We start from the raw sequence: 27,915 nt of genomic DNA on the forward strand, positions 1-27,915 counted from the left end.
AGGCCAGGTGAAAAAATTGGAGGTCTCTTGAATGTAGTTGGGCCCACTCTACAGCTGGAATACATGCTGTCATTAGCCCTAGAACTCGCATGATCTGTCTCCTGGAACACCAAGGATGAGAGCAGATGTCTCTTACCGCTGAGACCACTTTTTCCACCTTTTCCCTTGGGAGGAAAAGCTTTTTGAGTCTGGTATCTATTTTGTATCCTAGATACAATTGGTCCTGGGCTGGCTGTATTGAGGATTTCTCCAAATTTAATAGCCATCCTACCGCTTGAAGAACTGACATCACCTTTTAGGTGTCTGCCATAGCCTGTTTTTCTGATCTTGCAAAGATCAACATATCATCCAGATACGGGATCAACTTTAGGCCTTGTAGGTGAAGATGGCCTACAACTTCGGCCAAGATTTTTGTCAAGATCCTTGGACTTGCTGCCAAGCCAAAAGGAAGAGCTCTGAACTGCCAATGTGCAGTGCCTTCTTCCGTCACAATGGCGAATCTGAGAAATGCTTGATGTTCCGGATAAATTGGGACATGTAGGTAAGCATCTCTTAAATCCAATGTTGTCATAAAGACATTCTGGTACAGATTTTTTCTGACCGCATAAGTGTTCTCCATGGAGAACTTCTTGTATATCAGAAATTTATTTAGTTTCTTGAGGTTTATGACTAGTCGGAATTTTCCTGAGGGTTTTGGCACCACAAATATGTGGGAGTAAAAGCCTTGGAATGCCTGACCCTTTGGTACAGGTGCAATTACCCTCTGCTCTGCTAGTTCCTGAATACCCTCTAACAGTGCCTTCCTCTTTTGTTCTATTTTTGAGGGATAGGTTACTGTTATTTCTGGCACCGGCTGGGAGGCAAACTCCAGTGGGTACCCTTCCCGAATTATCTGGAGAATGTAGGGGCTGGCAGAGATGTTTTCCCATTGGGAACAGTTGGTTTCTTTGGACTTAGGTCCAGGTTTAAGGAACAATAAGTTGGTTCCTTGTTTTCCCTTTTCAGGACCACCTCTCCTGGCCTGTCCCTTGAAAGGCCTTCTTTGATTTTTGTCCTGGAAGTTCCGAAAGGAATATCTTCCCGTCTTGTCCTTTCTCTTACTGGGAATTTTTTTCCCTTTCTCTGCAGATCTGGACAAGGCATCATCCAGTCCTGAACCGAACAGCAAAGAACCCTCAAAGGGTAATGCGCAGTCTTACTTTGGAGGCTATATCACCTTCCCATGCTTTGACCCAAAGCGCCCTTCTAGCAGAATTTAATAGTGCTGCTGTTTTTGCAGATGCTACTATTGACTCCACAGCCGAGTCTGCTAAGTAGGATACTGCTTTTCCAATCATAGCCAAGGAATCTATCAGGTCTTGTGATCCCGCCATTGTGGGGACATGTTTTTGACAGTTCCTTGAGCCAAAAGTCTGCATTCCTGGCCATACAGGTATCAGCTAAGGCTGTAGTCATATTATATGCATTAGAATCCCAAGCCTTTTTTAATAAGGATTCAATCCTGCGATCCATAGGATCCTTAATATGACCGGCATTTTCAAAGGACATATCTGTTCCTTTTGATAGCTGTGCCAGGGGAGCGTCCAGTTTTGGATTTTTTGTAAATACCTCCAATTCCTGTGGCTCAAAGGGATACCTTCTTTTCCAGCTATTTGGCCTGGATAAGGCATGCGTAGGACATTTCCATTCCTGGTGTATTATGTCTTGTAATGACTGATGAATGGGAATGGTTCTGTACTGGGCTCTTTCCAAGCCTTTGTACACTTTGTCTTTACTGGAAGACTCCTTTACTGGGGTAGGGATTCCTTCAGTGGCATGTACCACTTTAAGGAGACCCTCCATGTATTCCAACGAAAAAAGGTTTTTGTTACTTTTAAACTTCTCTTTTTCCTCCTCACTGTTACTTTGAGTCCTTATCCGAACTGGAAGGACCTCCCATGTAACTAGTGCCTTCCCCTGGATCCTCCTGTTCCCTGACTTGTGTTGAGGGAATGGTTTGAGACCCTGACCAGAGAGATGAGGGTCCTCTTGACCACCCACTATCCTGGGAGGATAGGCTATCCTTGGATACTTCCTCCACTGGGGTTTGAGGGATAGCTGCTGTAGTCCTAAACGACTGAATAGTAGCTAACATTTCCTCTTGCATTGATTTAAGAAAATCTTTCATTAGGATTGATGCTTCCTGCCCTGCTAACTTATTAATACAAGTATGGTATAAGGGCTTTAAGTAAGACTTAGACAATCTAACCCCACAGTTCCCACATTTTCTAGACATGCTAGTGCTGACTGTGGAAGGGGGTCTGGCAGGGGCTTCCTGTGCCGGTGGCAGACCTGTGTATAACACAAGAAGACAAAAAAAGAGACACAATAATGTGACACAATAGCATCTCTTGTTTACCACTGCGGCTAATATTAGGTCAGGAAAATGGCAAGGCATGCCTGTCTTGCAATAGACAGCAGTCGGCCCACCACCGGTGTAGTCACTTACCCGTTCCTGTCGCCACCTGCGCTGCCGCTTTTTCCTCTGTAGGGAGTGCGGACATCCGTGTCTCTTTTTGAGGCAATTTCAGCCCTCTCGTAGCCGGAGAATCAGCCATGAGCTCACATGGACCCGGCGTCTCCTCCACGCTGTGCCTCTTCCGGGTATCACCCGCCCCGCCTCTTCCGCCGGAACTTCCGGTCTCCATAGCGAGGCTTGAGGCGCGCTCACTGGCGGGAAATTCGAAATCCTTACCGCCCAAAGGAGCTAATGGAGGAGACTTCCTGCAGAGACAACAGGACTTCAGGTATAGAGGGACCTTCACTGTAAGGTAAACCGCACTACCTGGCATGTTGGCGACCTGGAAGCTCCTGTTTCCAGGATGCAGATAGGGAGGAACCTGCCATTAGGCCGACTGAAGCTGCCTTCCAGGGGTACCTCTCAGACAGTCCTTTGCCTTCAGGTTAGTAAAAAAAAAAAAACAAACGTTCCGATGGGAGGTTGGAAACACAACTAAACTGAAGCTCAAGGATGGGTGGGACCTTTTTAACAGCTGCGAATTAGTTGTGTTTCCTGTGAGGCGGAGCCACAATCTCTCATATGTAGGACGCCCTGGAAGGATGAAAGGAGAAAATCGTAAAATTTCATATGGGTACAGCATTGCAGTAATTACTATTCAAAGTGCGACAGCACTGAAAGCTGAAAATTGGCCTGGGCAGGAAGGGGGTGAATGTGCGCAGTACTGAGGTGGTTAAGTACGTCCCAGCATTATTCTCATTTTACCTTGTTCCTGTGGCAAGAAATAGTTCTCATTACGCTCTGTAATATCACTAGGCTTTTACAATTCTTACAGGGGCTGTTGAAAGGTCATAGCCCAAGGTTTTAGATACACTCTGCCTACATTTACTGTGGCGCGGGAAAACTGTGCCGCGAGTTTGCATTTTCTCGCGGCCAGTGGTCAAAACACTCCTATCCTGAACATGATTCTTCTGCATTTTAGGAGAAGGAGGTTGGTTAGCTCACCTAACCGCAGCAGCTCATAATCCCTGCTAAAAGCCCATATGTACATTGACACCGGCTTTTATGGAGTGGCGTTTAGGAGCTTTGGCAAAAAAAAAAAAAAAAATTGCCAGATCTGTAGTCAACCAGGCACACAGCGTTGTCAGCCCAAACTGCAAGTTAGGAGCACACTGATTTTTGTACTTGCAGAATTTTTAAAGAGGCAAAATATAGTAAAATTTCCAAGTATTGCAAAGATGTAATGAATGTTTTTTTATGTTTTTGCCTTGACATACACTACCCTTAAGTCATCTAAAATGCTGGGTAATAAGCCCTGGTTAACATTATAAAAATCACACAGGAAAGCACTGCGCATTACTGTTCGTCGATTAACAGGTTATTCAGCTTGGTGCGATTTAAACCCATTCATTTTGAAAAGGCTCAAGTCACACTGCATTGCACGGCTATGGGATCTGCTGCAGGCAAATGCACTTGGTGTGTGACCTGCAACTGGGGTAACGTTAACACTAACACCTGTTAAGCATTGCAACTCCAGTGCGTATTTAACAAGAAGTGAGAAACACGCACGGAACGTGGAATTCCCGCACTGGGTTCCTTTGAACGTAGGACTATCATGCATCAGGACTTCACTATTTTCCGACCATGGCAAAACAGTCTAGCTGTACATACACAAATAGATTAAAAAAAAATACAGTTGAGGTGTACATATATAAAATCAATCACTTTCCAAATATTTGTAAAGACACGAGAGAAAAAAAATAATGATAGATATATATATATATATATATATATATATATATATACATACATACATACATATACACACACACACATATACATACATACACACACACACACATACATACATACACACACATACACACGTCACAACGCAATGTCCTTTTTTTTATTTATTTTCAATGTGAGCCCCCAGAATTTTATTCCCGTTTATGGTTAAAAGACATTTACCTGGGCATCAATTACATAGATTAATGCTCCTGTCCCCCTGAAGATCATTTCATAATCAAAGGTGGAGTCAAAAAAGTCCACTTGTCCTGGGAAGTCCCAGATTTGAAAATTGACAAAAGAACTATTCGAAATGTCATCTTTGTAGATTTTGTTGGTGCTCTCCAAGAATAACGTTTCATTTGGTGACATCTTGTGAAACACAACCTGCAAGATAATGAGAGTATTAAATAAAGTATAGGAAAACATATGACAAAAGCTAAAGTAGCATTCTGTTTGGTTGTTAAAGTGTTACTAAACCCACAACAGTAAAATCAGTCTGTATATGCAGTAACGCATGCTTGTTATACTCACTCCCACTTTCTCACTTATGTGATAATCCTCTGCATTGTGTAAAAAGGCGGTTTGATCCAGTCTTCTCTGCTCCTCCCCTTCTTCCACAGATCCCAGTCTGGGGAAAAAAAAAAAAAACTCTAGCAATGCACACCAAACTGAGCATGTGCAGTGCTTCCAAGGCTATGTACTATCAGGAGATGCCTGATAGTACAGAGCCTTGGGGGCAGTCAGCACATGCTGGAGTTTGGTGTGCATTGCTAGAGTTTTTTTTTTTTGGGGGGGGGGGGGGGGAGTGCATGGGATCAGCACAGGGCCAATCAGCACTGTCCAGGCAGAGGGTAAGGGGGGTCATGCAGCCTCATAGGACATTCAGAGGAGAATGCAAACTACTCCTACAAGCTTTAACTAGCGCTCAGGCAGACACTGACAGAAGTAATACAACTGCTATATATACTGCTGATGAGAAAAAGTATTTAGCAGTTTATATTTACTAAAAATACAATTCTATTTCAATGTTCTGTGAACTGGTGGGAGACCAGATATAGTAAATGCAAAGTCCTGGGGATTAGTAACACTTTAAATTACATTAATAAAGAGAAGTCAAATATTTTTCCCTATCCCCTCATTTTGAAAGCAAGGTTCTCATCAAAAAACGTAGTCATCTGTCCATACATAAGTATATAACCACATTACTACATCTATACATGCAGCAGTACATAAACTAGGACTAATCCCTGCTGTATACAAGTAGGAAATAATTTACAAGGAAAACCATACCAAACACAATATATTTCTGCATGGCTGCAGACTTAGAGGAGTTCTCTTGTGCTATCAGATGCTGAATAATCGTTAAAAGTAGGGATAGTTTGGTCACAACGTATCAGTATCAGCCGATATTTTGTACATTTAAAGTTTTGAAAAAGACAATTTTTGACACAAATCTGGTACTGAACATGCTCATTTTTGCTTAATGCTTAATGGCAGGCTTGCTGGCACCCTGTGGTGGGTGGGTGGCTGGCTGGCTGGCACCCTGTGAGAGACTCAATCAAAGGAGCTGTCAGATTTTCAGAACGCATTTCAGGGGCCAAACCATGCCTCTTTTCATCAACTTTCTGATTGGCTACAGCATCTGCATTCCTGTTTAAATCACAATCAGAAGGCAGATAAGGCATGGGTTGGCCCCCAAAACACTATCTGATTGGCTACAGCATCCTGGACATCTGATAGCATCTCTGACAGATTGAGTATCTCACGACATCTCCCCGCGGCTTGTCTGGATTCCTGCTTCAGCTTCCCAGCACTTTCTCCAGCGGTTCTAGTGGGGACTACATTTTGGACTGGGGGCTCCCCACTGAGCCGGTTTTATGCCGGTCACCAGCAATGTCTGAGTGCAATACTGTTTCATTTTAACCCTTTTATTGAATAAACATTACTCACTATTGGCGGCTTAGCTCCTCTCTCGCAGTGTAGAAAACTGCATGTGATTCAGACAGGAATCGCACTGTATTCCTCTTCAAATCACATGCGATTCTTTGCAGTGCAATTTGAGTCCATTAATTTTGTATGGGCTCAAATCACACTGCAAGGTATCAGTTTTAGGTATTGGAGCATTTGCACGAGTACTTGTGCAAATTTTTAGTATTGGCAGTGGCACCGATGCCGGTATAACACTACTGGGAAGAGCTAAGCAAGAATTCAGTACAGCCAATCCAGAGTTTTAATGAAGCTAAAAAGGTCGCTGGATTTCCAGTTGGTCTGTACAGTCTGTTTTCTAAAATGGGAAATGTGTGTGTACTAGACAGATAGATTTATCTGCCCTATGCTGAATAACAATGGCAATCAGGTTTAAACAAGTATATTCGTTAGGCTCACTTGTGAGGCATCTGACAGGCATGTGCACATTTTGCCAGCTTCCTCAAAAGGAAAAAATCTAAAGAAAGCGGGTAAAACGTGACTGGGTGTATAAAAATAGCAATTATATGCTTTGGGCGCAGTGTTCAAAACAAATATTTCATAATTACAGATTTACTCCAAACACTACCTAAGGGAACACAGACATTTCAAAAGTGACCCTTAGAGCCGGTTCACACTAATCTGACTCAAAGTCGCCCCGACTTTGAAGTCGTCCGTGGCTTGCAAAGGACTTCTCATGATAGAAGTCAATGCAAGTCGCTCCGACTTCGCCAAAAATAGTGCAGGAACCTTTTTCTAAGTCCGATTAGAACGGTTCCATTGCACAGCATTGGGAGCTACTTGTCAGGCGACCAGGTCGCCTGACAAGTCGGAATAGTGTGAACCGGCTCTTACGATTCTGTTTGCTACCTAATTTAACAGTACCTGTGAATCTCTAAAAAAAAAAAAAAAAAAAAAAATCAACCTTCTCTTCACAAATCTGCCTAGATACAATTACATCATTACTCCTTTTCCTTCCTAGAAATTCCACAGCACAAAATCACTGATTGTGCCACAACAGACTGCACGTCAAACATATACAATTGCCAAGTTTCAATGTTTCTACAGGTGTGGTTATTTTTAGGCCTCCAGTACACTGTGTGATTGCGCAAAAAAAAAAAAAAAAAAAAAAAAAGCACCTAAAGCCAAGTTTTGCACACATTCCGGCGCATCAATCATTTTAGCATTAATGGACTCCATTAGCCAGAATATGAAGTTATTCTGGCCACTGAAATGAATGCTCAAGCATTATAAAAAGTCCAGCATTTAGGCTAAGTTCACATGTAGGCATTTTGGGGCGTTTTTCTGCTCTAAAATCAGCTCAAAAAACGCCCAACAAGACAAATCCTATTCATTTCAATGGCCCCTGTTCACATCTGAGCGTTTTGACGTTTTAAGCAAAACGCTCAACGCTCAAAAAAGTACATGAGCTTCTTTTTGGGCAGATTACAGGCATTTCTATTTTTTTCCATTGGTTACTAGTCAACCTAAAAACGCCTGCACAAAAACGACCGTAAAAACGCTTGTAAATAGCAACGCCAAGATGTGAATGTAGCCTAAAGGCCCGTACACACGTACCGATCGTCGGCATACAAACGTCGGCGGACGAAAGATCTGACGATTGTACGCTTGTTAGTATGGTGCCTCAGACAGCCGTCAGCGCACATTCTGCCGACAAGAGTCTGTCTTGCAAGCATTAAAATTTTTGTATGCCAACACCAGAGCGGCCGATTGTTCGCCAGTCAGTACAGAATTCGGACGACAGACCGCAGATTTGCAAGACTGGGCATGCTCAGAAAAGAAAAAACACAGGGAAAGTTAACCATTACATGACATCACTTCTGCAGTCGGCGGACAAAATTCTTGTGCTGTCTTTGCACTTTTCAACAGACACCGACAGCCCAGGGACAAAAGACGGCCGATCGTTCGCTGACGATCGGTACGTGTGTACGGGCCTTAAGGCTCACGTAGATGAGTAACACGCGCTAACACCAAGTGTTTTCTTTTCCTACCCAAAAGCTCCTGTCCTGATCACACTGGTGAGGTCTGCCTATAAAGGCTCCTCTTCTAATACACCTGTAAACACCTGTGTGTGTACGCATGGACACATAGGCTAGCAGAGCTCCAGTTACGGGCAGAAAAAACAAAACAAAAAAGGTCAAATGTCTGTAAAAGCGGCACTCGTTTTTGTAATGCCAGTGTGCATAGGCCCCTAAAAGCATCAAAGCCATTAGCGGTTTCACATAGTCCATCATGCTGTAAAAATGTTAGCACCAAGTGCTCAACCTCATCAATCTGTCAAAATAAAGGGAACAGTAGAGTGTGGCACGGGTTCCTGTTTACCTTTACAAGCAATCTAAAACACATTTAGTCCTTTACACAGCAATAAATTCCAGTGTTTATAGAATTCAAAAGAAGCTTACATCACATGATCTGCTAACACTTTCAGCCAGAGACAACCTTGTTCCTAGCACTAAATTATCCTATAATTACAACAGTTCCATCCAAAACGCGTTTGTGGATCATTTGATGTAAGCCTCCTTTAGATTCAATAAAGATCAGAATTGATTGCGGAGTGCAGAACTATATGGATTTTATATCTCTGCACCCCTGCCAAAGAGCAAGAACACAACAAGCTACTGGAGCCAATAAGTCTGTCAGGAACTTGTAGTTTGCCATTCAGGGGACTGAGTGAATGATGTATGTGACCAGTGGGTGGAGTCTCACTTGGTTACGTTGTTTTCAAACAAGGACAGTGGGCGCACGGAGATGCCTGCCCGCTATCACTGGGGAGGGGGGGGGGGGGGAGGGACAGCGGCTGTAGGAACATGTTACATGTTCCACCCTAAATATGGGTGGAACACGTAACATGTTCTAAAAGGTGAACTTATCCTTTAAGTTGCAGCACTGAATGCCACTATGTTGACAAGAGAGCCCTGGCTTTAGTCTTCTCCAGAAACCAACGCTTCCACGAGTGTCAATCTTATGGTCCCCTCAATGCTCAATGTATTGTGGTTCTTTTCACCAAACTCCATTTCACTACAGGTCACAGTGATGTGGAGGGCAATAGGAGGAACCACTGAAAGTCGTACAATAATGAAGCCAATCCTGTGCTCGGCCTCAGAAAGCATTAGTGCGGGGGGGGGGGGGGAGGGTGTTCAACCTGCAAAACGGCTACACAAACACATCAACCAAGTTAAAAATGTTTGTTTTTTTTTTTATTTTTTTTATTTTTTTGTAAAAATGGGTTTACACTTAGCAAACACATGCGGCCGAAGAAAAAACTAGACTTTTAAAAGTTAAATTCCCCCCCAAAAATATCCCACTCTTCACAATCATGCTTTATTCAGGTCATCAGTTTTTGGCAACACCTACATTTGTGAGCAATTATTTTGAAGATGAAGCACACAAAACAGAAAAGTTAGAACCACAATTATCTGAGGAGCACCTTGAGAATTCATTGAGAATTGCTACTACACCCATTAAACAAGATATTTGTGCTTTAATTTATCAAAACAATGTCTAACATCGCACCAGTTTTTTGTTGCCCTTTGTATTACTCGGATAGGTACATTATCTACAGTGCCTTGCGAAAGTATTCGGCCCCCTTGAACTTTGCGACCCTTTTGCCACATTTCAGGCTTCAAACATAAAGATATAAAACTGTACTTTTTTGTGAAGAATCAACAAGTGGGACACAATCATGAAGTGGAACGAAATTTATTGGATATTTCAAACTTGTTAAATAAAAACCTGAAAAATTGGGCGTGCAAAATTATTCAGCTCCTTTACTTTCAGTGCAGCAAACTCTCTCCAGAAGTTCAGTGAGGATCTCTGAATGATCCAATGTTGACCTAAATGACTAATGATGATAAATAGAATCCACCTGTGTGTAATCAAGTCTCCGTATAAATGCACCTGCACTGTGATAGTCTCAGAGGTCCGTTTAAAGCATCATGAAGAACAAGGAGCACACCAGGTCCGAGATACTGTTGTGAAGAAGTTTAAAGCCGGATTTGGATACAAAAAGATTTCCCAAGCTTTAAACATCCCAAGGAGCACTGTGCAAGCGATAATATTGAAATGGAAGGAGTATCAGACCACTGCAAATCTACAAAGACCTGGTGGTCCCTCTAAACCTTCAGCTCATACAAGGAGAAGACTGATCAGAGATGCAGCCAAGAGGGCCATGATCACTCTGGATGAACTGCAGAGATCTACAGCTGAGGTGGGAGAGACTGTCCATAGGACAACAATCAGTCGTATACTGTACAAATCTGGCCTTTATGGAAGAGTGGCAAGAAGAAAGCCATTTCTTAAAGATATACATAAAAAGTGTAGTTTAAAGTTTGCCACAAGCCACCTGGGAGACACACCAAACATGTGGAAGAAGGTGCTCTGGTCAGATGAAACCAAAATCAAACTTTTTGGCAACAATGCAAAACGTTATGTTTGGTGTAAAAGCAACACAGCTCATCACCCTGAACACACCATCCCCACTGTCAAACATGGTGGTGGCAGCATCATGGTTTGGGCCTGCTTTTCTTCAGCAGGGACAGGGAAGATGGTTAAAATTGATGGACCATTCTGGAAGAAAACCTGATGGAGTCTGCAAAAGACCTGAGACTGGGACGGAGATTTGTCTTCCAACAAGACAATGATCCAAAACAAACCAAAATCTACAATGGAATGGTTCACAAATAAACATATCCAGGTGTTAGAATGGCCAAGTCAAAGTCCAGACCTGAATCCAATCGAGAATCTGTGGAAAGAACTGAAAACTGCTGTTCACAAATGCTCTCCATCCAACCTCACTGAGCTCGAGCTGTTTTGCAAGGAGGAATGGGCAAAAATTTCAGTCTCTCGATGTGCAAAACTGATAGAGACATACCCCAAGCAACTTACAGCTGTAATCGCAGCAAAAGGTGGCGCTACAAAGTATTAACTAAGGGGGCTGAATAATTTTGCACGCCCAATTTTTCAGTTTTTTTATTTGTTAAAAATGTTTGAAATATCCAATAAATTTCGTTCCACTTCATGATTGTGTCCCACTTGTTGATTTTTCACAAAAAATTAGTTTTATATCTTTATGTTTGAAGCCTGAAATGTGGCAAAAGGTCGCAAAGTTCAAGGGGGCCGAATACTTTCGCAAGGCACTGTATATCGGTGATCATTTGTGACCTGCCTGACTTTTTCTGCTCATCAGCTTTTCTTATTGTAAAGCCCCGTACACACGTAGCGATTGTCGGCCGAACGAGCGGCCGTCTTTTGTCCGGTGCTGTCCTGTCGGTTGAAAAGTGCTAAAGACTGCACACGGATTTTGTTGGCCAACAACTGCAGAAGTGATGTCATGTGATTGTTAACTTTCCGTGTGTTTTTTCTTCTCTGAGCATGCCCAGTCTTTCTCATCTGCTGTTTGTCGGCCGAATTCTGTACTGACTGAGGAACAATCGGCCGTTCTGGTGTTGGCCAACAAAAATTTTAAAGCCTGCACACCAGATTCTGTTCGGCCGAAAAGTCGCAGTCGGTTGTCGGAAGCATCATACTAACAAGCCGACAATCGGCCGATCGGACGTTGGCCGAATATTTACGGCCGACAATCGCTACGTGTGTACGGGCCTTTAGTGTATTTTATGTATGGCCCAAGACAATTCCTCTTCTTCAAATGTGGCCCAGGAAGGTCAAAAGGTTGGGCAACCCTGCACTGGAGAATACTGATGGATGTAAAGTTTGGACTGCTGTGCCTAAGATCAAAGGAAAATAAAAGGCAGGATTTCACAACCTAATCTAAAACATGTTCAACAAATGTACTTTTTAATTAAAAAAAAAAACCTAAATTATATGGAGGTTTATGTTCACATGTAAATGGAGTTCAGCTTTTCCATGTATTTATTTTGGAATGGAATTTCCACCCTCAAAATGTACTTTTCACCATCCGCTTGCTTTTTTCTACCTGAAAAACAATCGGATAATTACAATTTTTTTTTTCATTCACTTACCTTGTTTTTAAAGAAAATATACTTACCTTCCTTCCACTTCCTCCCTCTACAGACACGGCTGTCGACGTCACTTCCTGCTTGCATTGACTCCTGGGAGATGAACATCATCGATCCCAGGAGTCAATGCGCCTGTACCGGCCCTGCTCGTCACTTCCGGTGCAGGCGCAGCATTCCCTGCTGAACAGCTTCTGGGCATGCCCAGAAGCTGTGCAGGGATGACGTGCCTGCACCGTAAGTGACGAGCAGGGCCGGTGCAGGGCATTCTGGGACTCCGACGTCACCAAAGAGGACACAGAAGAGGACGCTCCGGCTTCATCTGCCCACACCTGAGATGGCAGCGCTGGACAAGACATTTTCAAGGTAAGTATTTCTTCAAAAAAGTAAGTGAAACAGGGGACAGTTCAGAGGCTATCGTTGCTTAAATGCACTAGCCCTGACTGTCCCTGGGGTATTTTTATCTAAAAAAAAATTTTTCCAGGGTGGAACTCTGCTTTAAGATTCACTTAAAAGGTGGCTTCAAAAAAGGAATTATGTCTCCAATGTTTAGATATGCCGTAAACAGCATATGACCAGCATATGATATGACCTGGCCCTTGGTTAAGGATGATAAAGTATACAGTACAAAGTAAAAAAAAAAAAAATGATATTAAAATATATATGCACATATACAAAACTGAAGGCTGCCGTCTTGTCAGGTATGGGATTTTGTGGTTTTGGATTCTGTAGTAACAGGGTAACTTTCCTTTTCAATAAAACATGGAGTTACAAAATCCCAAAGATGTTTTGACTGAAGTTAAAACAGTACAAATGTTATGTCATCCTCAATGTTATGATAAGGGGATTTAAAAGTCAGGCAGAAACGGTCACATTGCCCATTCAAGGTATGCCCAGTCCTGTGTATGGATCTGCATGTAACATACTCATGATGCTGTGCTTTGGCCTGAATGGCTAATAGTCAAACAAACACGATCACGTAAAGAGGAGGAAGAGAAAGATAATGCTGTTTAAGTTCTGACACATAATGGGCATAGAAGTCACTACTAGTCAGGCTCGAATCATACATGGAAAATTTTGTAGTGTGTGTCCACCATTAATTTAATATGTGCACACTACAGTAACAGATAACCTTGGGATGAAGTAGCTAGGAAATACGGAGAGAAAATCCCTTAAATACTATATTCTATTGTGAGTACAGAGAAAAGTGCTCATTGTTTTTTTACAGCCTGTAGGGTTCTCATACAATATGGTCCGAGGCATCTGCCAAGAAAAATGGTATGATTTTTTTTACCATCAGCTTGGTAACTGACCTTGCATAGCCCTGGGAGGGTACCAGGATGGTGGCTACAGTTAGGTTGCTTTCAGAGATTCTCATAAATCTACCTGCTCATGTTTACAAATGTGTGTGGAAAAGAAAAGGGAAAAAAAAAAAAAAAAAAAACACGTTCTGGGTAGCTTCAAGTGAACCTGGAATCAACTAAAACCTACCAGCCTTAGCAGAGAGCCTAAAGCACAAAGCGGTCAAAGCACCTTTCTAATACCAAGCATTGCAGAAAGGCCAACAGCAGCCCAAAAAAAATGCAGATCTGTGCTCTCAAAATTGATATAGCATTATCTCTAGGCAAAACTATCACGTGGCAATGGCTAATCCTGCCAATTGGTCATTCAGTCACCAATACGGCAATGTGAGATGGCCTAGACTACACTGCAGCAAAGTGGAGGAACTTCAGAGTGGCTACAAGCTGACTGATGCTAGGATAATAGGTATGTAGTAAAAGCGTATTCTGTCAGGTTAAATTGACCATAAACTATCGGACAATCTCGAAGACCAAATTATAGCACTACTGGAGGTATTGGTCTTTGGCATAGTCCAACCTGAGCACTTGAATTTATTTAGTTTCCTAGTATCCTTTAAAAACCTTTTGTGATGTATTTCCTATCATCTGAGTGATCTTTTCCATATATGCCCACCCAATGTAGTACATGCTGCATTAATTAAGTCAAGTTTATATAAAAAAAAAAAAAAAAAAAAAACCCCAACAGAAAAAACAAGCATCTGCATTGCAATAGTGAAGCCCACATCTGTTTACCTTACCACTTAATGGGGCAGTACAGACGAACGCATTTACGTCACTCTAGTTTTGCCTGGGAATGTTCCCATTAAAGTGAATGGGACTAGATTTTGATCATAAAGGGTATTTTACATTATATTACTGCTCCGCAACTGCCATAACTGCATTTCGCACATAGTTGCGGAAAAGTATTTACATTTTAAATTCTCCTTGGGGTAGAAAAACAGGCATTTGAGGAGTAATTTTGCCTCCTAAATGCCTGTAAACTAACTCTTACCAGAGGTTGCTATTCAGAGCCTGCCGTCCGTGTAAAAAAAAAAAAAAAAAAAAAAAAAAAAAAAAAAAAAGTCTAAGGCCCCTTTCACACAGGCAGATCTGAACGGTCACCCCATGCATCTCTATGGGGCATCGGATGTCAGCGGAGACATGTCTGCTAACATCCGACCCGTCCAATCTGGACGGATGGAAACCCTATTTTCCAGACGGTCCGTTCCCATCCGATTCCCCCATAGAGATGCATGTGGACCTGACAGCTGTGTCTCCGCACACAGCGCGGAGAACAGCGGTCTAGGGCTGCCACGACGCGTCAACTACAAAAAATCGTCGACGTGTGTGAAAAGCGTCGACGCGTCAACACGTGACGTCACACGCCCCCTGGCCGGCCGCCGCGCGGCGCTTGAAGCATTGCCGGCCAGGTGAAATTCCCCCGCCGGGCTCCGTCGGAGACAAGAGGTGAGCGCTGACCGTCTCCAGCACCCCTGTACTCCCTGTACTGCCACAGCTTCTCCTGCAACACACATTCGCCATCCTCCCCGATCACCCAGCTACTTAGACATATCACATGTGCGGCGCTACACCGGCTTGTAATGGCCTGTACTAGGTGGGAGGGCTTACTGGGGGGTCTGTACTGGGAGGGGGGGGCTTACTAAGTGGTCTGTACAGTACAGACCACTTAGTAAGCCCCCCTCCCAGTACAGACCCCCCAGTAAGCCCTCCCCCCTAGTACAGACCCCTTAGTAAGCCCCCCCTCCCAGTGCAGACCCCTCAGTAAGCCCTCCCACCTAGTACAGTCTGTACTGGGTGGGAGGGCTTACTGAGGGGTCTGCACTGGGAGGGGGGGCTTACTAAGGGGTCTGTACTAGGTGGGAGGGCTTACTGGGGGGTCTGTACTAGTGTACTGGGAGGGGGGCTTACTAAGTGGTCTGTACAGTGCAGACCACTTAGTAAGCCCCCCTTCCAGTGCAGACCCCTCAGTAAGCCCTCCCACCTAGTACAGACCCCTTAGTAAGCCCCCCCTCCCAGTGCAGACCCCTCAGTAAGCCCTCCCACCTAGTACAGGGCTTACTGAGGGGTCTGCACTGGGAGGGGGGGCTTACTAAGGGGTCTGTACTAGGTGGGAGGGCTTACTGAGGGGTCTGCACTGGGAGGGGGGGGCTTACTAAGTGGTCTGTACTGGGTGGGAGGGCTTACTGGAGGGGTCTGTACTGGGAGGGGGGCTTAGTAAGTGGTCTGTACTAGGTGGAAGGGCTTACTGAGGGGTCTGCACTGGGAGGGGGGCTTACTAAGTGGTCTGTACTAGGTGGGAGGGCTTACTGTGGGGTCTGTACTGGGAGGGGGCTTACTGAGGGGTCTGTATTAATTACAGGATTAATTAGCTAATCAAAAAAACACTAAATTAAGCAAAAAAAATAAACTAAAAATAATCGTTAGATTAGTCGACTAATCGTAAAAATAATCGATAGATTAGTCGACAGACAAATTAATCGTTAGTTGCAGCCCTACAGCGGTCATCCGCCTGCTCAGTGATCGATCCCCCCGCTGTGAAAAACTGAGTCCGTCCGACGTGTGAAAGAGCCCTTACAGTGGTACCTAGTGCTTGGCAACAGGCCTGTGGAAATCAATATCCACCCTTATGGTATTCATATACAGGCAGATCACACTGCAGAATTGAGGGCTCGTTTACTCCTCTGGGTTTCTCATTTGTTGCAATTTGATTTTGATTAGTTGAACATTTAGCACCATTTGTCGATAAAAAGAAAAAAACTTCTTGCAAATCATGCAAGCACCAAAATCTGTGCCTGACAAACTTGAATGTCTTTATTTCCATTGCACACCAATGGGACCCTTGTTAAGGGACATTTTTGTTATTTGCCCTAAATTAAAGAATATCTAAACAAAAAATGATAGGGTTGCACCCCAAAGCTCCTTATATGTGATGGCTAGAGATGGGAAGGCCTTTCCATTTTTTTTTCCAAAACAATTTTTTGTTTTTTCTCTGAAAATTTTTTAAAATTAAAAAGAAATATATCTATGACATGGTATAGAAACTATAACAAAAGACCTTAATGAAAGATTCCTGAAACTTTATGTAAGTTTTAAATTATTGCAAGTTTTTTTTAGCTTACGACAAGCAAATCCTGGAATAAAATTCAAGTAATGCCTCGTACACACGTACCGATCGTCGACCGACCGATCGGCCGTCTTTTGTTCAGGGATGTCCTGTCCGCTGAAAACGGCAAAAGACTGCACACAAATTTTGTCGGCCAACAACAGCCGACTGCAGAAGTGACGTCATGTGATGGTTCACTTTTCTTGTCTTTTTTCTTTTCTGAGCATGCCCAGTCTTGCAAATCTGCAGATTGTTGGCCGAATTCTGTACTGACTGGCGAACAATCGGCCGTTCTGGTGTTGGCCAACAAAAATTTTAATGCCTGCACGACAGATTCTGTTCGGCCGAAAATGCGCTGTCGGCTGTCGGAAGCATCATACTAACAAGCCGACAATCGGCCGATCGGTCATCGGCCGAATATTTACGGCCGACAATCGGTACGTGTGTACGGGGCTTAACACTGTAGTTCTCAAACAAGAGAAGCATGCATTTCTGCCACTTAGCAGGCACTGCAGGTGGAAAGGCTCCAGTTTAGTTTGCTTGTGGGCTCCATCTTTTATCGCCTTCAGTTAGGAGGTTGTTGGGATAGATAATAGTTGATTTCCTCTCAGGCCTTAGCTGACAGGTAAGAGGGTAAATTTGAAAAATTAGTTTAACTTTTAAATGATTCCTATTAAATGTTTCCCTTTAGTCTGGTCAGTAAATTGATTTTACCAACATTTGGAGTTTGGAAACGTTTCCTTTGCAATTTCTACTGAGCGCAAAGCTGCAATTTGCAAATATTGCGAGAAGAAATATTATTTTCCAATGCTACAAGGATGACCAAACACATGCTGGCATGCCAGAGGTGCCCTAAAGACATTAGAATTTTTTTTTATGCAATGAAGCAATGAGGACCAGAATTAAAGTGCGAGTAGCTTTTCCCTCTAGAGTTCTCAGTCTAGGCAAGTTTAGATTTACTGAATAAGCTGTGCTCTTATTTCAAGCATAATCATTTTATATACACTGTATTTCACCTTCCCAGTGTAACAAAACAACTTTCAATTTGTAGAACTACCCTATAATGAATTTTTCCTTCAATTTTCCAAACATATTTTTAACATTTTCTTTTTTTTTCCCCATGGCTTCAAAATTTCCAGAAACTTTACATCTCTAGGTAGTGGCTGCATTAATTTTATTAATTTCACATTCATTTATTTTAACCACTTCCAGCCATAAGGACATACCTATATGTCCTTGGGCAGAAGTGGTTATACCAGGATTATGGCTACAGTTATGATCCAGGCATGAAAATGTTATGCTTTTGGGCTTTACTGTAAAAGTGATGCAAACAGTGCTACAGCTGCCATATTACTTTTACAGGGCATGGATGCCCTCCACTTTTCCAGGCTCTCCTAATCCTCCAGGGAGCCCAGGACCGCCACACACAGTCAGGCTAGCTAAACAATGAGGAGAAGGAGGAACTGTTCCTCCCCTTCATCTGTGACAAATGATCCTGGAAGAAAAGAGGATATCATTACTTTCGGTTTTGGTTTGTTGATTACATGCCATTACCGGCCATACAAGCATCTGATCAAAATGATCGCGATCTGATTGGATGCTTTGGAGGAAGCCTTGATCTCGCACTGCCCATGCTATGACAAGGATGTTGATCATCCCTTTACTGTAGCTGCTGACTTTTAATATTAGGCCACTTACCTAACTAGAGTCCAGCAATGTTGGCACCACAGCCGATGTTTCCATCGGCTGTCGGGTGCTGCCATTGCCAGTAAGGGAACCCGTCAGTGAAGCCTTCTGGCTTCACAGGCGGGTCCCTATTGCGCATACGTGAAGCACACTGCTCATTCGGATTGGCTAGTGGCAGGGGGAAGGAGGAGGGGGCCAACCTTCCCAGAAGTGGGGAGCAGGTACCTGTCAAAACAGGTACCTGCTCCCCCCTGAAAGGTGCCAAATGTGGCACCGGGGGGGAGGGGGAGGAAGTAAATGAGCAGACAATCCACTTTTGTGTGGAACTCCGCTTTAACCACTTGCCGACCGCCGCACAACTATTGCGGCGTTCAGCCCCATACAGGCAAAGTGACGTAGTACTACGTCGCTAGCCTGTGAGCCTCTAGCTCGTTCCCCAACAAGTCCACGTGTGTGACCGGCGGACCCGATGTCCGTTGGTCACTCTAGATCTCCCGGTGGAGAGGGAGAAAGGCAGGCGGCTGATGTAAACAAAGCCGGCTGTCATTCTCCCTGATCTAACTGCACCCCCAAAAGTGTCAAAAATGTCAGTCAAGGGTCCGATCTGTCCGCCGCAATGTCGCAGTCCCGAAGAAAAAAAAAAAAAAAAAAAAAAAAAAATCACAGATCGCCGCCATTACTCATTAAAAAAAAAAACACCAAAAATGACAGAAATCTTTCCCTTAGTAAACGCAATATTTTTTGCGCAAACCAATCAAAATACGCATATTGCGATTTTTTTTTTAACCAAACATATGTAGCAGAAAACAAATTGGCCTAAAATGTTAAAAAATTTTGATTTTTACATTTTTTTTGTGGGGAATTTCATATAAAAAAAGTGAAAAATATTATTTTTTCAAAATTGTTGCTCTTTTTTTGTTTATAGTGCAAAAAGTAAAAATCACACAGGTGATCAAATACCACCAAAAGAAAGCTCTTTGTGGGGGGAAAAATTACGTCAATTTCATTTGGGTACAGCGTCGCACGACCGCGCAATTGTCCGTTAAAATCACGCAGTGCCGAATAGCAAAATAGGGCCTGGTCAGGAAGGGGGTAAAATCTTCCGGGACTTAAATGGTTAAGATCGCAGGGAGAAATATCAACAACCTGAGATATGCAGATGATACCACACTAATGGCAGAAAGTGAAGAACTAAAGGGTCACTCAATGAAGGTAAGAGAGAAGAGCGCAAAAGCTGGCCTGAGATTGAACATTAAGAAAACTAAGATCATGGCAACTGGTCCCAACACTCCTTGGCAAATAGAAGGAGAAGAAATTAAAACACTGACAGATTTTATCTTCCTAGGCTCCAAGATAACAGCAGACAGCGAGTATAGCCATGAAATTAAGAGATGCTTGCTTCTTGGGAGAAAAGCAATAGCAAACCTAGACAACTTTATTATAACAAGCAGAGACATCCCCCTACCGACAGAGTGCCATACAGTCAAAGCTATGGTATTCCCAGTAGTAACCTATGGCTGTGAACCAGTTGGACCATAAGGAAGGCTGAATGCCGAAGAATTTATGTTTTTGAACTATGGAATTGGAGAAGACTCTTAACACAGATCCTGAAGCTGAAACTCATACTGTGGCCACCTAATGTGGAGAGGACTCATTGATCCTGATGCTGGGAAACAGGAGAGAAGGACGACAGAAAGTAAGATGGACAGATAGCATCAAGGAAACATTGAACATGTAGTTAAAGCGGAGTTCCGGCCACAAAATCGACATAATTGATTTTGGGCCATCCGCTTGCTTTTGGTCACCTGAAAAAGCAATGGATAGTTATGATTTTTTTTTTTGTTTACTTACCTTGTTATTGAAGAAAAATATACTCACCTTTCTTCCACTTTCTCCATCTGCGGCCGCGCCCCCCCGACGTCACTTCCTCTTTGCATTGATTCCTGGGAGCTGAACGTCATCGCTCCCAGGAATCAATGCGCCTGCACCGGCCCCGCTCGTCACTTCCGGTGCGGCGCCTTATTCCCTGCTAAACAGTTTCTGGGCATGCCCAGAAGCTGTGGAGGGATGACGTGCCCGCACCGGAAGTGACGAGCGGGGCCGGTGCAGGCGCATTCTGGGAGAAGAGGACACGGAAGAGGACGCAGAAGAGGACGCGCTGACTTCAGCTGCCCACATCCGAGATGGCAGCGCTGAAGAAGAAATTTTCAAGGTAAGTATTTCTTCTAAAAAGGTTAAGTGCGACCCGGGACCAATGTTACCTCTAATTTTTTACTGTGCTGAGCAAATAAAAAAATTTCTGAGCGCAAACCTTTAGACTGAGCAGACTAATTGTGCGCCAGATTTTAATAAAAGGAACAGTGTTATTACTCATATTCATAACATGTGATGTGCACAATCCAAACAATTAAAATCAAAAATATATAATCCTTAGATATGTGTCCTTGTAATTTACAAGGACGCATATCTAAGGATAATATATTTTTGATTTTAATTGCGCACTTCACATGTTGTAATAACGGTGTGATCATCCACAGTGTCCATACAAAATGATATCAAAAGTGCAGTACTCCCAAGTGTCCACACAAACAATCCAGTATTCCTTTTTGAGTGATCTATAATCCCATCATGTGAAGTGGTCTCTCACCTCCACAAGCCCAGGAGACTCCAGCCAGCCTCTCCCCGATTACATAAGGCACAATGCAGGCGCTTCAATCGCGCATAGCAGTCAGCTAGCCTAGTACAGTTCCAGAAAGAGAGACGGTGTAACGTTAAAAAACCATACCTCGTGAAACATACCTACCCTCGTCACTTCCTGTTACATACATCATGGAACAGCTGAGCAGCTTAGCACTGCGCATGCTCACAGCTCCGGATACGTCATGGAACAGCTGAGCAGCTTAGCACTGCGCATGCTCACAGCTCCGGATACGTCATGGAACAGCTGAGCAGCTTAGCACTGCGCATGCTCACAGCTCCGGATACGTCATTGAACAGCTGAGCAGCTTAGCAGTGCGCATGCTCGAAGCTACAAAGGGTAGGGAATTTTCATGGTAGTGTGCTGTAACATTACCCTGCATCAGCTGTTGCCGCGGTTACATTAAAACATCTCGGCTGCAACATAAAATCATCTCCGCTCCTACCCCCGTCACTTCCCTGATTTTGGCTCCTATATGTAAAAGTGGCAGGTGTATGAAAATATGAATCACGGAGATCTCGGCTCCGTGATTTATATTTTCATAGACCCGCCGCCGCTTTTACATTTAGTAGCCGAGATCAGGGAAGTGACAGGGGTCGGAGCGGAGATGATTTCATGTTGCAGCTGAGATGTTTTAATGTAACCGCGGCAACAGCTGATGCAGGGTAATGTTACAACACACTACTGTGAAAATTCCCTACCCTCCGGAGCTCTGAGCATGCGCACTGCTAAGCTGCTCAGCTGTTCCATGATGTAGGTGCACCGGAAGTGACGAGGGTAGGGAATTTTCATGGGTATGGTTTTTTTCATGGAACACCAGCATCCAGCACGCAGGCTCCGCCCCTACGTTACGTTGGCGCTTACCAAACGTTGACTTCTTCAGTAGGGGTCACTAAAATCAGACCGGGCAGCCGCAGATGATGTGAAGGTAGTGACTCACTACCTTCATGTCGTCTGCGCAGTCTGAATTTGTGCTGCGTGGGACCTTCAATTAGACTGGCAGATTAAAGGGAACATTGCTCGGGACAGTACAGAGGCTATCCATTGTGGAATGTACTAGCCCTGAGTGTCCCGGGGGTATTTTTATTGAAAAAAACATTTTCGTGGCCGGAACTCCGCTTTAAGAAAGCTCCGGAAGTCAGGGGAGGACAGAAAAGCCTGGCGCGCTATGGTCCATGAGGTCACAAAGAGTCACACATGACTAAACAACAAAACACCCCAAGGCCCCTTTAAGGCCCCGTTCACACTGGGGCGATCCGACTTCCAGGGGCGACCTCCGAGGTCGCGGTGCGAGCAGCGCACCGCGACCTCAGAGCGGCCGGCACGGACTTCATAACATTGAAGTCTATGACGGTCGCTCCAAAGAAGCTCCGGACCCTTTTTCTAAGTCGGAGCGACTTGTGTCGCTCCTATTAGAACGGGTCCGCAGCTTCCCTATGGAAGGCGACCTACGGCGACCTGTGAGGCGACCAGGTCGCCCCCAGTGTGAACGGGGACTTACACATGTGGACTGTTCACTTCATCAGCTCAGTCAGGTCAAAATGGATTAAGTATTCATCAGTTTTTCATCAGCTGATCATTTTTTTCCACTACCAATGCAAAATGGACCGTCAGTTTACATGTTTTTTGTCCAATCCATTTTTTTTTTTTTTTGAACGTTAGAAAAATAGAACTTTGATCTGTTTAAAAAAATGGATGTTGACAGATGACAATGATCATCCATTTACATCCGTTTTACCATAGAGAAGCACTGCTGCTTTTTTTTTTTTTTTTAAATCTGTCGATGGATGAAAAAATAAATGAATAAAAACGGACAAAAAGTCTGCGCATGTGTGAAGGGGGGTCTTACACAAAATACAATAATAATTATTTTTTTGTTCAGGTTTGGGCGTTTATTACTATTAATAATTAACTTAATATATTTAAGTTTAGGGCCGATTCTTACATAATAATACAATTTGTATTAATGAGTTATATCGTTAATTGTAAATTTTACGTTTTCATTTGCAGATTCGATTTTTTTTCACTTGAGCTGAAAAATCACGCAAAAACATGCGGCAAAATAGCACGAATGCGCACAAAAACGCTTCCCCATTCATTTCTATGCGTAATTAATTTCTATGCGTATAAAAACACGCAAATCTGCCCAATTTGAGTTACGTAAGCTCCAGAACTTTGCTTGCGCTTCAGGCGACTTGGTGTAGAGATGTGAACCATTTCCATAGAGAATTATTGATTTTTTTTCCTCCTTCAAGCTACAAAACAGTGAGGTGTGAATGGGGCCTGATAAAGGTTTGAAGGGAACAGAGGCCCAGCTATCCTCACAAGGGATGCTAGAAATCAGAGTGATCGGTAATGGAGGCCTCACCTTCTGGATGGAGGATTTCCCGCTGCGCCTCATCCCCATGAGCAGGATCCGGGGTTTGCTGTCTGAGGAGGTCGAGCTCTCGTCCATCTCCGACTCATCAGCCCCATAGCCGAAGTCCTTAGGGAAGGAGTCGGCCACCCCATAGCTGAGCTGTTCCTCCCCGGGGTACTGTATAGACATGTCGCTGGATAGTCACTAGCACCGCCGCTGCGATCCCCCAGTCACCATAATCTGGCTGCCGCTGTGTCACGTGACGCCCCGGTCAGCCCGATACACCTTCAGGCCGGTCCTGGTCCAACAACACCCTGGAAAGGTACCCGCTCGTTCTACTACACACCGCCTGATTATTTCTCCCTACTTCTTTTTTTTTCTGGTAGCTACCGAATCCTTCCTGCAGCACCAGCCCTGTTTCTGCGTAGCGCCTCCTCATTGGTGAGAAAGCTGAATGCTACTGCTTTCTGATTGGTTAAGAGGCGAGTTCGCCAAACAAACCCGCCCAGCAAGGTCGGTTGAACATGCAGTCATGTGGGGAGCTGTCACCTGACCGAGTAGAGGAGGGGGGGGAGGTGGCTTGTGACCTTTAACCTACAGCGCGGTGCCCTGACTGAGGGAGAAAGGTTTCCTGACTAGGCGGAAATAGATGTCCACTTTGCAATAATATGGCCGTATATTATCGTATTTGTTAGAGCTAGGCGCTGTGCGTGCCATTGTAAAAGCTGCAGGAAAAATGACGGAGAGATTCTTAGAACAACTGCAGTGTGCACAAGGTGGAACTTGTTTAACCACTTCCATAAGGGGCTAATTCGGACATTCCTACATGGAAAAATCATATTATTGCTAGAAAACGACTCAGAATCCCAAACATATATATATATATATATATTTTTTTTTTTTTGGCAGAGACCTTAGAGAATAAAATCGTTGCAATTTGTTATGTCACCCGGTATTTATTTGCACATTAATTTTTCAAACGCATTTTTTTGGGGGGGAATACACTTTAACCACTTGAAGATGAAGCCTTTCTCTCATATTTGTTGCTTACAAGAAAAAAAAATCTATATTTTTTGCTAAAAAATGACTTAGAACCCCCAACCTTTTTACACTTTTTACAAAAAAAAAAATGAAAGGAACACTTTGAAAACACATCAGATTTAAATGGGGAAAAATATCATGCTGGATATGTATACTGATGTGGACTGGGTAATGTGTTAGGAATGAAAGGATGTCACTTCGTTTGATGGAAATTAAAATTATCAACCTACAGAGGACTGAATTTAAAGTGGAGTTCCGGGCAGAGAAACGTTTTTTTTTTTGAACATACCCCCGGGACAGTCAGGGCTAGCACATTCCACAATGGCTAGCCTCTGATCTGTCCCGGTTCGCACTTACCTTTTAGAAGAAATACTTACTTAGAAGTTTTCTTCCACAGCGTTTCCATCTCGGTTGTGGGCAGCTGAAGCCGGCGCGGTCCTCTTCTCTGTCTTCTTCCGCGTCTTCGTGTCCCAGAATGCGCCGCACCGGCCCCTCTCGTCACTTCCGGTGCAGCGCCGCATTCCTAAACAGCTTCTGGGCATGCCCAGAAGCTGTTTAGCAGGGGAATGCGGCGTCGCCCGGAAATGACGAGCGGGGCCGGTGCGGCGCATTGATTCCTGGGAGCTATGACGTTTAGCTCCCAGGAATCATTGCGAGGCAGGAAGTGACGGGGAGAGCCTCGGCGCTGGAGGAGGAAGCTGTCATAGGTGAGTATTTACGATCGTCAATTACAAGGTGAGTTTTAAAAAAAAAAAAAATCTAACTATCCAATTCCTTTTCAGGTTAGGCTGAACTAGCGGACGGGCACAAAAAAAAAATATCGTTTTTGTGCCCGGAACTCCGCTTTAAAGACAATCTGAAAATCAAAATGAAAAAATGATGCAGCAGGCCAGTCCATGTTGCTAAAATGTTATTGCAGCAACTCAAAATGGTACTCCCACCTGCTTGTATGCATGCCTGACAACGTCGGGACATGCTGTTAATGAGATGACAGATGTTCTGGGGTATTTTCTCCCAGATCTGGACCAGGGCATCACTGAGCTCCTAATGAGACTGAGGTGCAACCTGGCAGCGGCGGATGGACTGAAATATAATGGTGTTCTTTTGAATTTAGGTCACACGAGCGTGGGGGCCATTCAATGATATCAATTCCTTCATCTTCCAGGAACGGGCTGCAAACTCTCACCACATGAGGCCGGGTATTGTCGTGCACCAGTAGGAACCCAGGACCCGCTGCACCAGCATGGGGTTTGACAATGGTGATACCTAATGGCAGTCAGGGTGCCATTGTGTAGCCTGTAAAGGTCTGTGCGTCCCTTCATGGATATGCCTCCTCAGACCATCACTGACCCACCACCAAACCGGTCATGCTGAACAATGTTACAGGCAGCAAAACATTCTCCACAGCTTCAACCTTTTGCCATCTGTCACATGCTCAGAGTGAACCTGGTCTCATCTGTGAAAGGTACAGGGCGCCAGCTGTGGACCTGCCAATTCTGGTGTTCAATGGCAAATGCCAATAGAGCTCCGCCGTGACAGGCAGTGAGCACAGGGGCGACTAGACGACATCCTGCCCTCAGGCCACCCTCATAAAAGTCTGTTTCTGATTTTTTTGGTCAGAGACATTCACACCAGTGGCCTGCTGGAGGTCATTTTGTAGGGCTCTGGCGGTGCTCATCCTGTCCCTACTTGCACAAAGGAGCAGATACCGGTCCTACTGATGGGTTAAGGACCTTCTACGGCCCTGTCCAGCTCTCTGAGAGTAACTGCCTGTCTCCTGGAATCTCCACTATGCTCTTGAGACTGAGATGGGAGACACAGCAAACCTTCTGGCAATGGCAGATATTGATGTGGCATCCTGGAGGAGTTGGACTGCCTGTGCAACCTCTATAGGGTCCAGGTATCGCCTCATGCTACCAGTAGTGACACTGACCCTAGCCAAATGCAAAACTAGCGAAAACCAGTCAGAAAAGATGAGTAGGGAAATAAATGTCAGCGGCCTCCACCATTCCTTTTTTAGAGGTTGCCTCATTGTTGCCCATCTAGGAAGGCCAGATCTGGGTTTGAGCACCCTAACAGATTTGCCATGTTGGGTGAAGATGTGGAGGTGGCAGCCCTAGATGTCACTGCTATCCCTAACAGCCAGGAGAGCAGTCAGTCTAGTAGAGGGGGTGAGGGGACTGTAGGTAGGCCTAGACAGTTGGTGGTAATTGGGGATTCTATAATCAGAAGGACTGATAGAATAATTTGTCTCCAGAATCACCTCAACTGAATGGTTTGCTGTCTCCCTGGTGCCAGGGTTCGGCACGTGGTGGACCGGGTTGATAAATTACTGGGAGGGGCTGGGCATGACCCAGCTGTCTTGGTCCACATTGGAACCATTGGCAGAATATATGGAAGGTGGAGGCTCCCTAAGAACCAATTTAATGAACTAGGCTGCAAGTTGAAGGGAAGGACCTCCATGGTGATATTCTCTGAAATATTGCCTGTGCCATGCACAACACAGGAAAGCAGGGGGAGATTAGAGAGCTGAATGCATGGCTAGAGACCTGGTGTTAGAAGGAGGGATTTGGGTTTTTAGAACACTGGGCTTACTTTTCATTGGGGTGCAACCTATATGCTAAAGATGGTTTGCACCTAAATGGAAGGGGGTCTTTTGTGCTAGGGGAGAGGTTTATGGGAAGGCTGGAGACGTTTTTAAACTAGGATTTAGGGGGAGGGTGAATTAGATTATAACGGGGCAGACAGGGGTCAGCCCCTATTGGATGGATTGGAAAATGATGGGGCGAGAGTTATGGCAGAGGATAAGAAGGTTCCCATGTTACAAACAACCATTGGAAATGTAACTATTTGTACCAAAACTAAAAATATGCAAAATAAGTGTGCAAAATGTGACAATGATTTAAAGTGTTCACCAATGTCAGAAGTCTGCCAAGCAAAATAGGTGAGTTGGAAGCTCTGTTTCACGAGGAGAACTATGACATAATTGGTATTGCTGAATTTTGGCTTCATTCTTCATATGACTGGGCTATTAATATTCCTGGCTATGCTCTCTTTCTGAAAGACAGGGTAAAACTGAGGGGTGGTGGTATCTGTCTCTATGTGAGAAGTGATCTCAAAGTGAGTGTGAATGAGGACCTAGTTGATGGAGAGTGTGCTGAGTCCAAAGCAGTATGGGTGGAAATGTACATGGGTGTGCATAATACAAAGATTATCATTGGAGTTTGTTATAGACCTCCCAGTATTAATGAGGAGGTGGAGACTCAGCTCCTGGCACAAATAGAAAGGGCTGCAGGGGCTGGGACAGTGTTAATAATGGGGGATTTTAACTACCCAGACATTGACTGGAGTAATGGCACTGCTGGAACAGTTAAAGGGCAAAAATGTATAAACCTATTACAAGAAAATTTTATGGTGCAGT

General features: G+C 44.1%; 1 protein-coding gene across 1 annotated transcript in view; it reads right to left on the minus strand.

Annotated features, from left to right (window-relative positions):
- The window catches only part of RRAGC (Ras related GTP binding C), a 69,801-nt gene extending 46,039 nt beyond the window's left edge, over positions 1-23,762 (minus strand). Inside the window, exons 1-2 of the mRNA XM_082248351.1 lie at positions 23,463-23,762; positions 4,469-4,672 (exon numbers count right to left, since the gene is read on the minus strand). Coding sequence (XP_082104477.1) covers positions 4,469-4,672; positions 23,463-23,642 — 384 coding nt within the window. The 5' untranslated portion in view covers positions 23,643-23,762. The remainder of the gene's footprint in view (positions 1-4,468; positions 4,673-23,462) is intronic.
- Positions 23,763-27,915: the final 4,153 nt, after the last annotated feature.

Source organism: Pelophylax lessonae (genome assembly GCF_965119305.1).
Source record: "Pelophylax lessonae genome assembly, chromosome: 2".
NCBI classification, from domain to species: domain Eukaryota; kingdom Metazoa; phylum Chordata; class Amphibia; order Anura; family Ranidae; genus Pelophylax; species Pelophylax lessonae.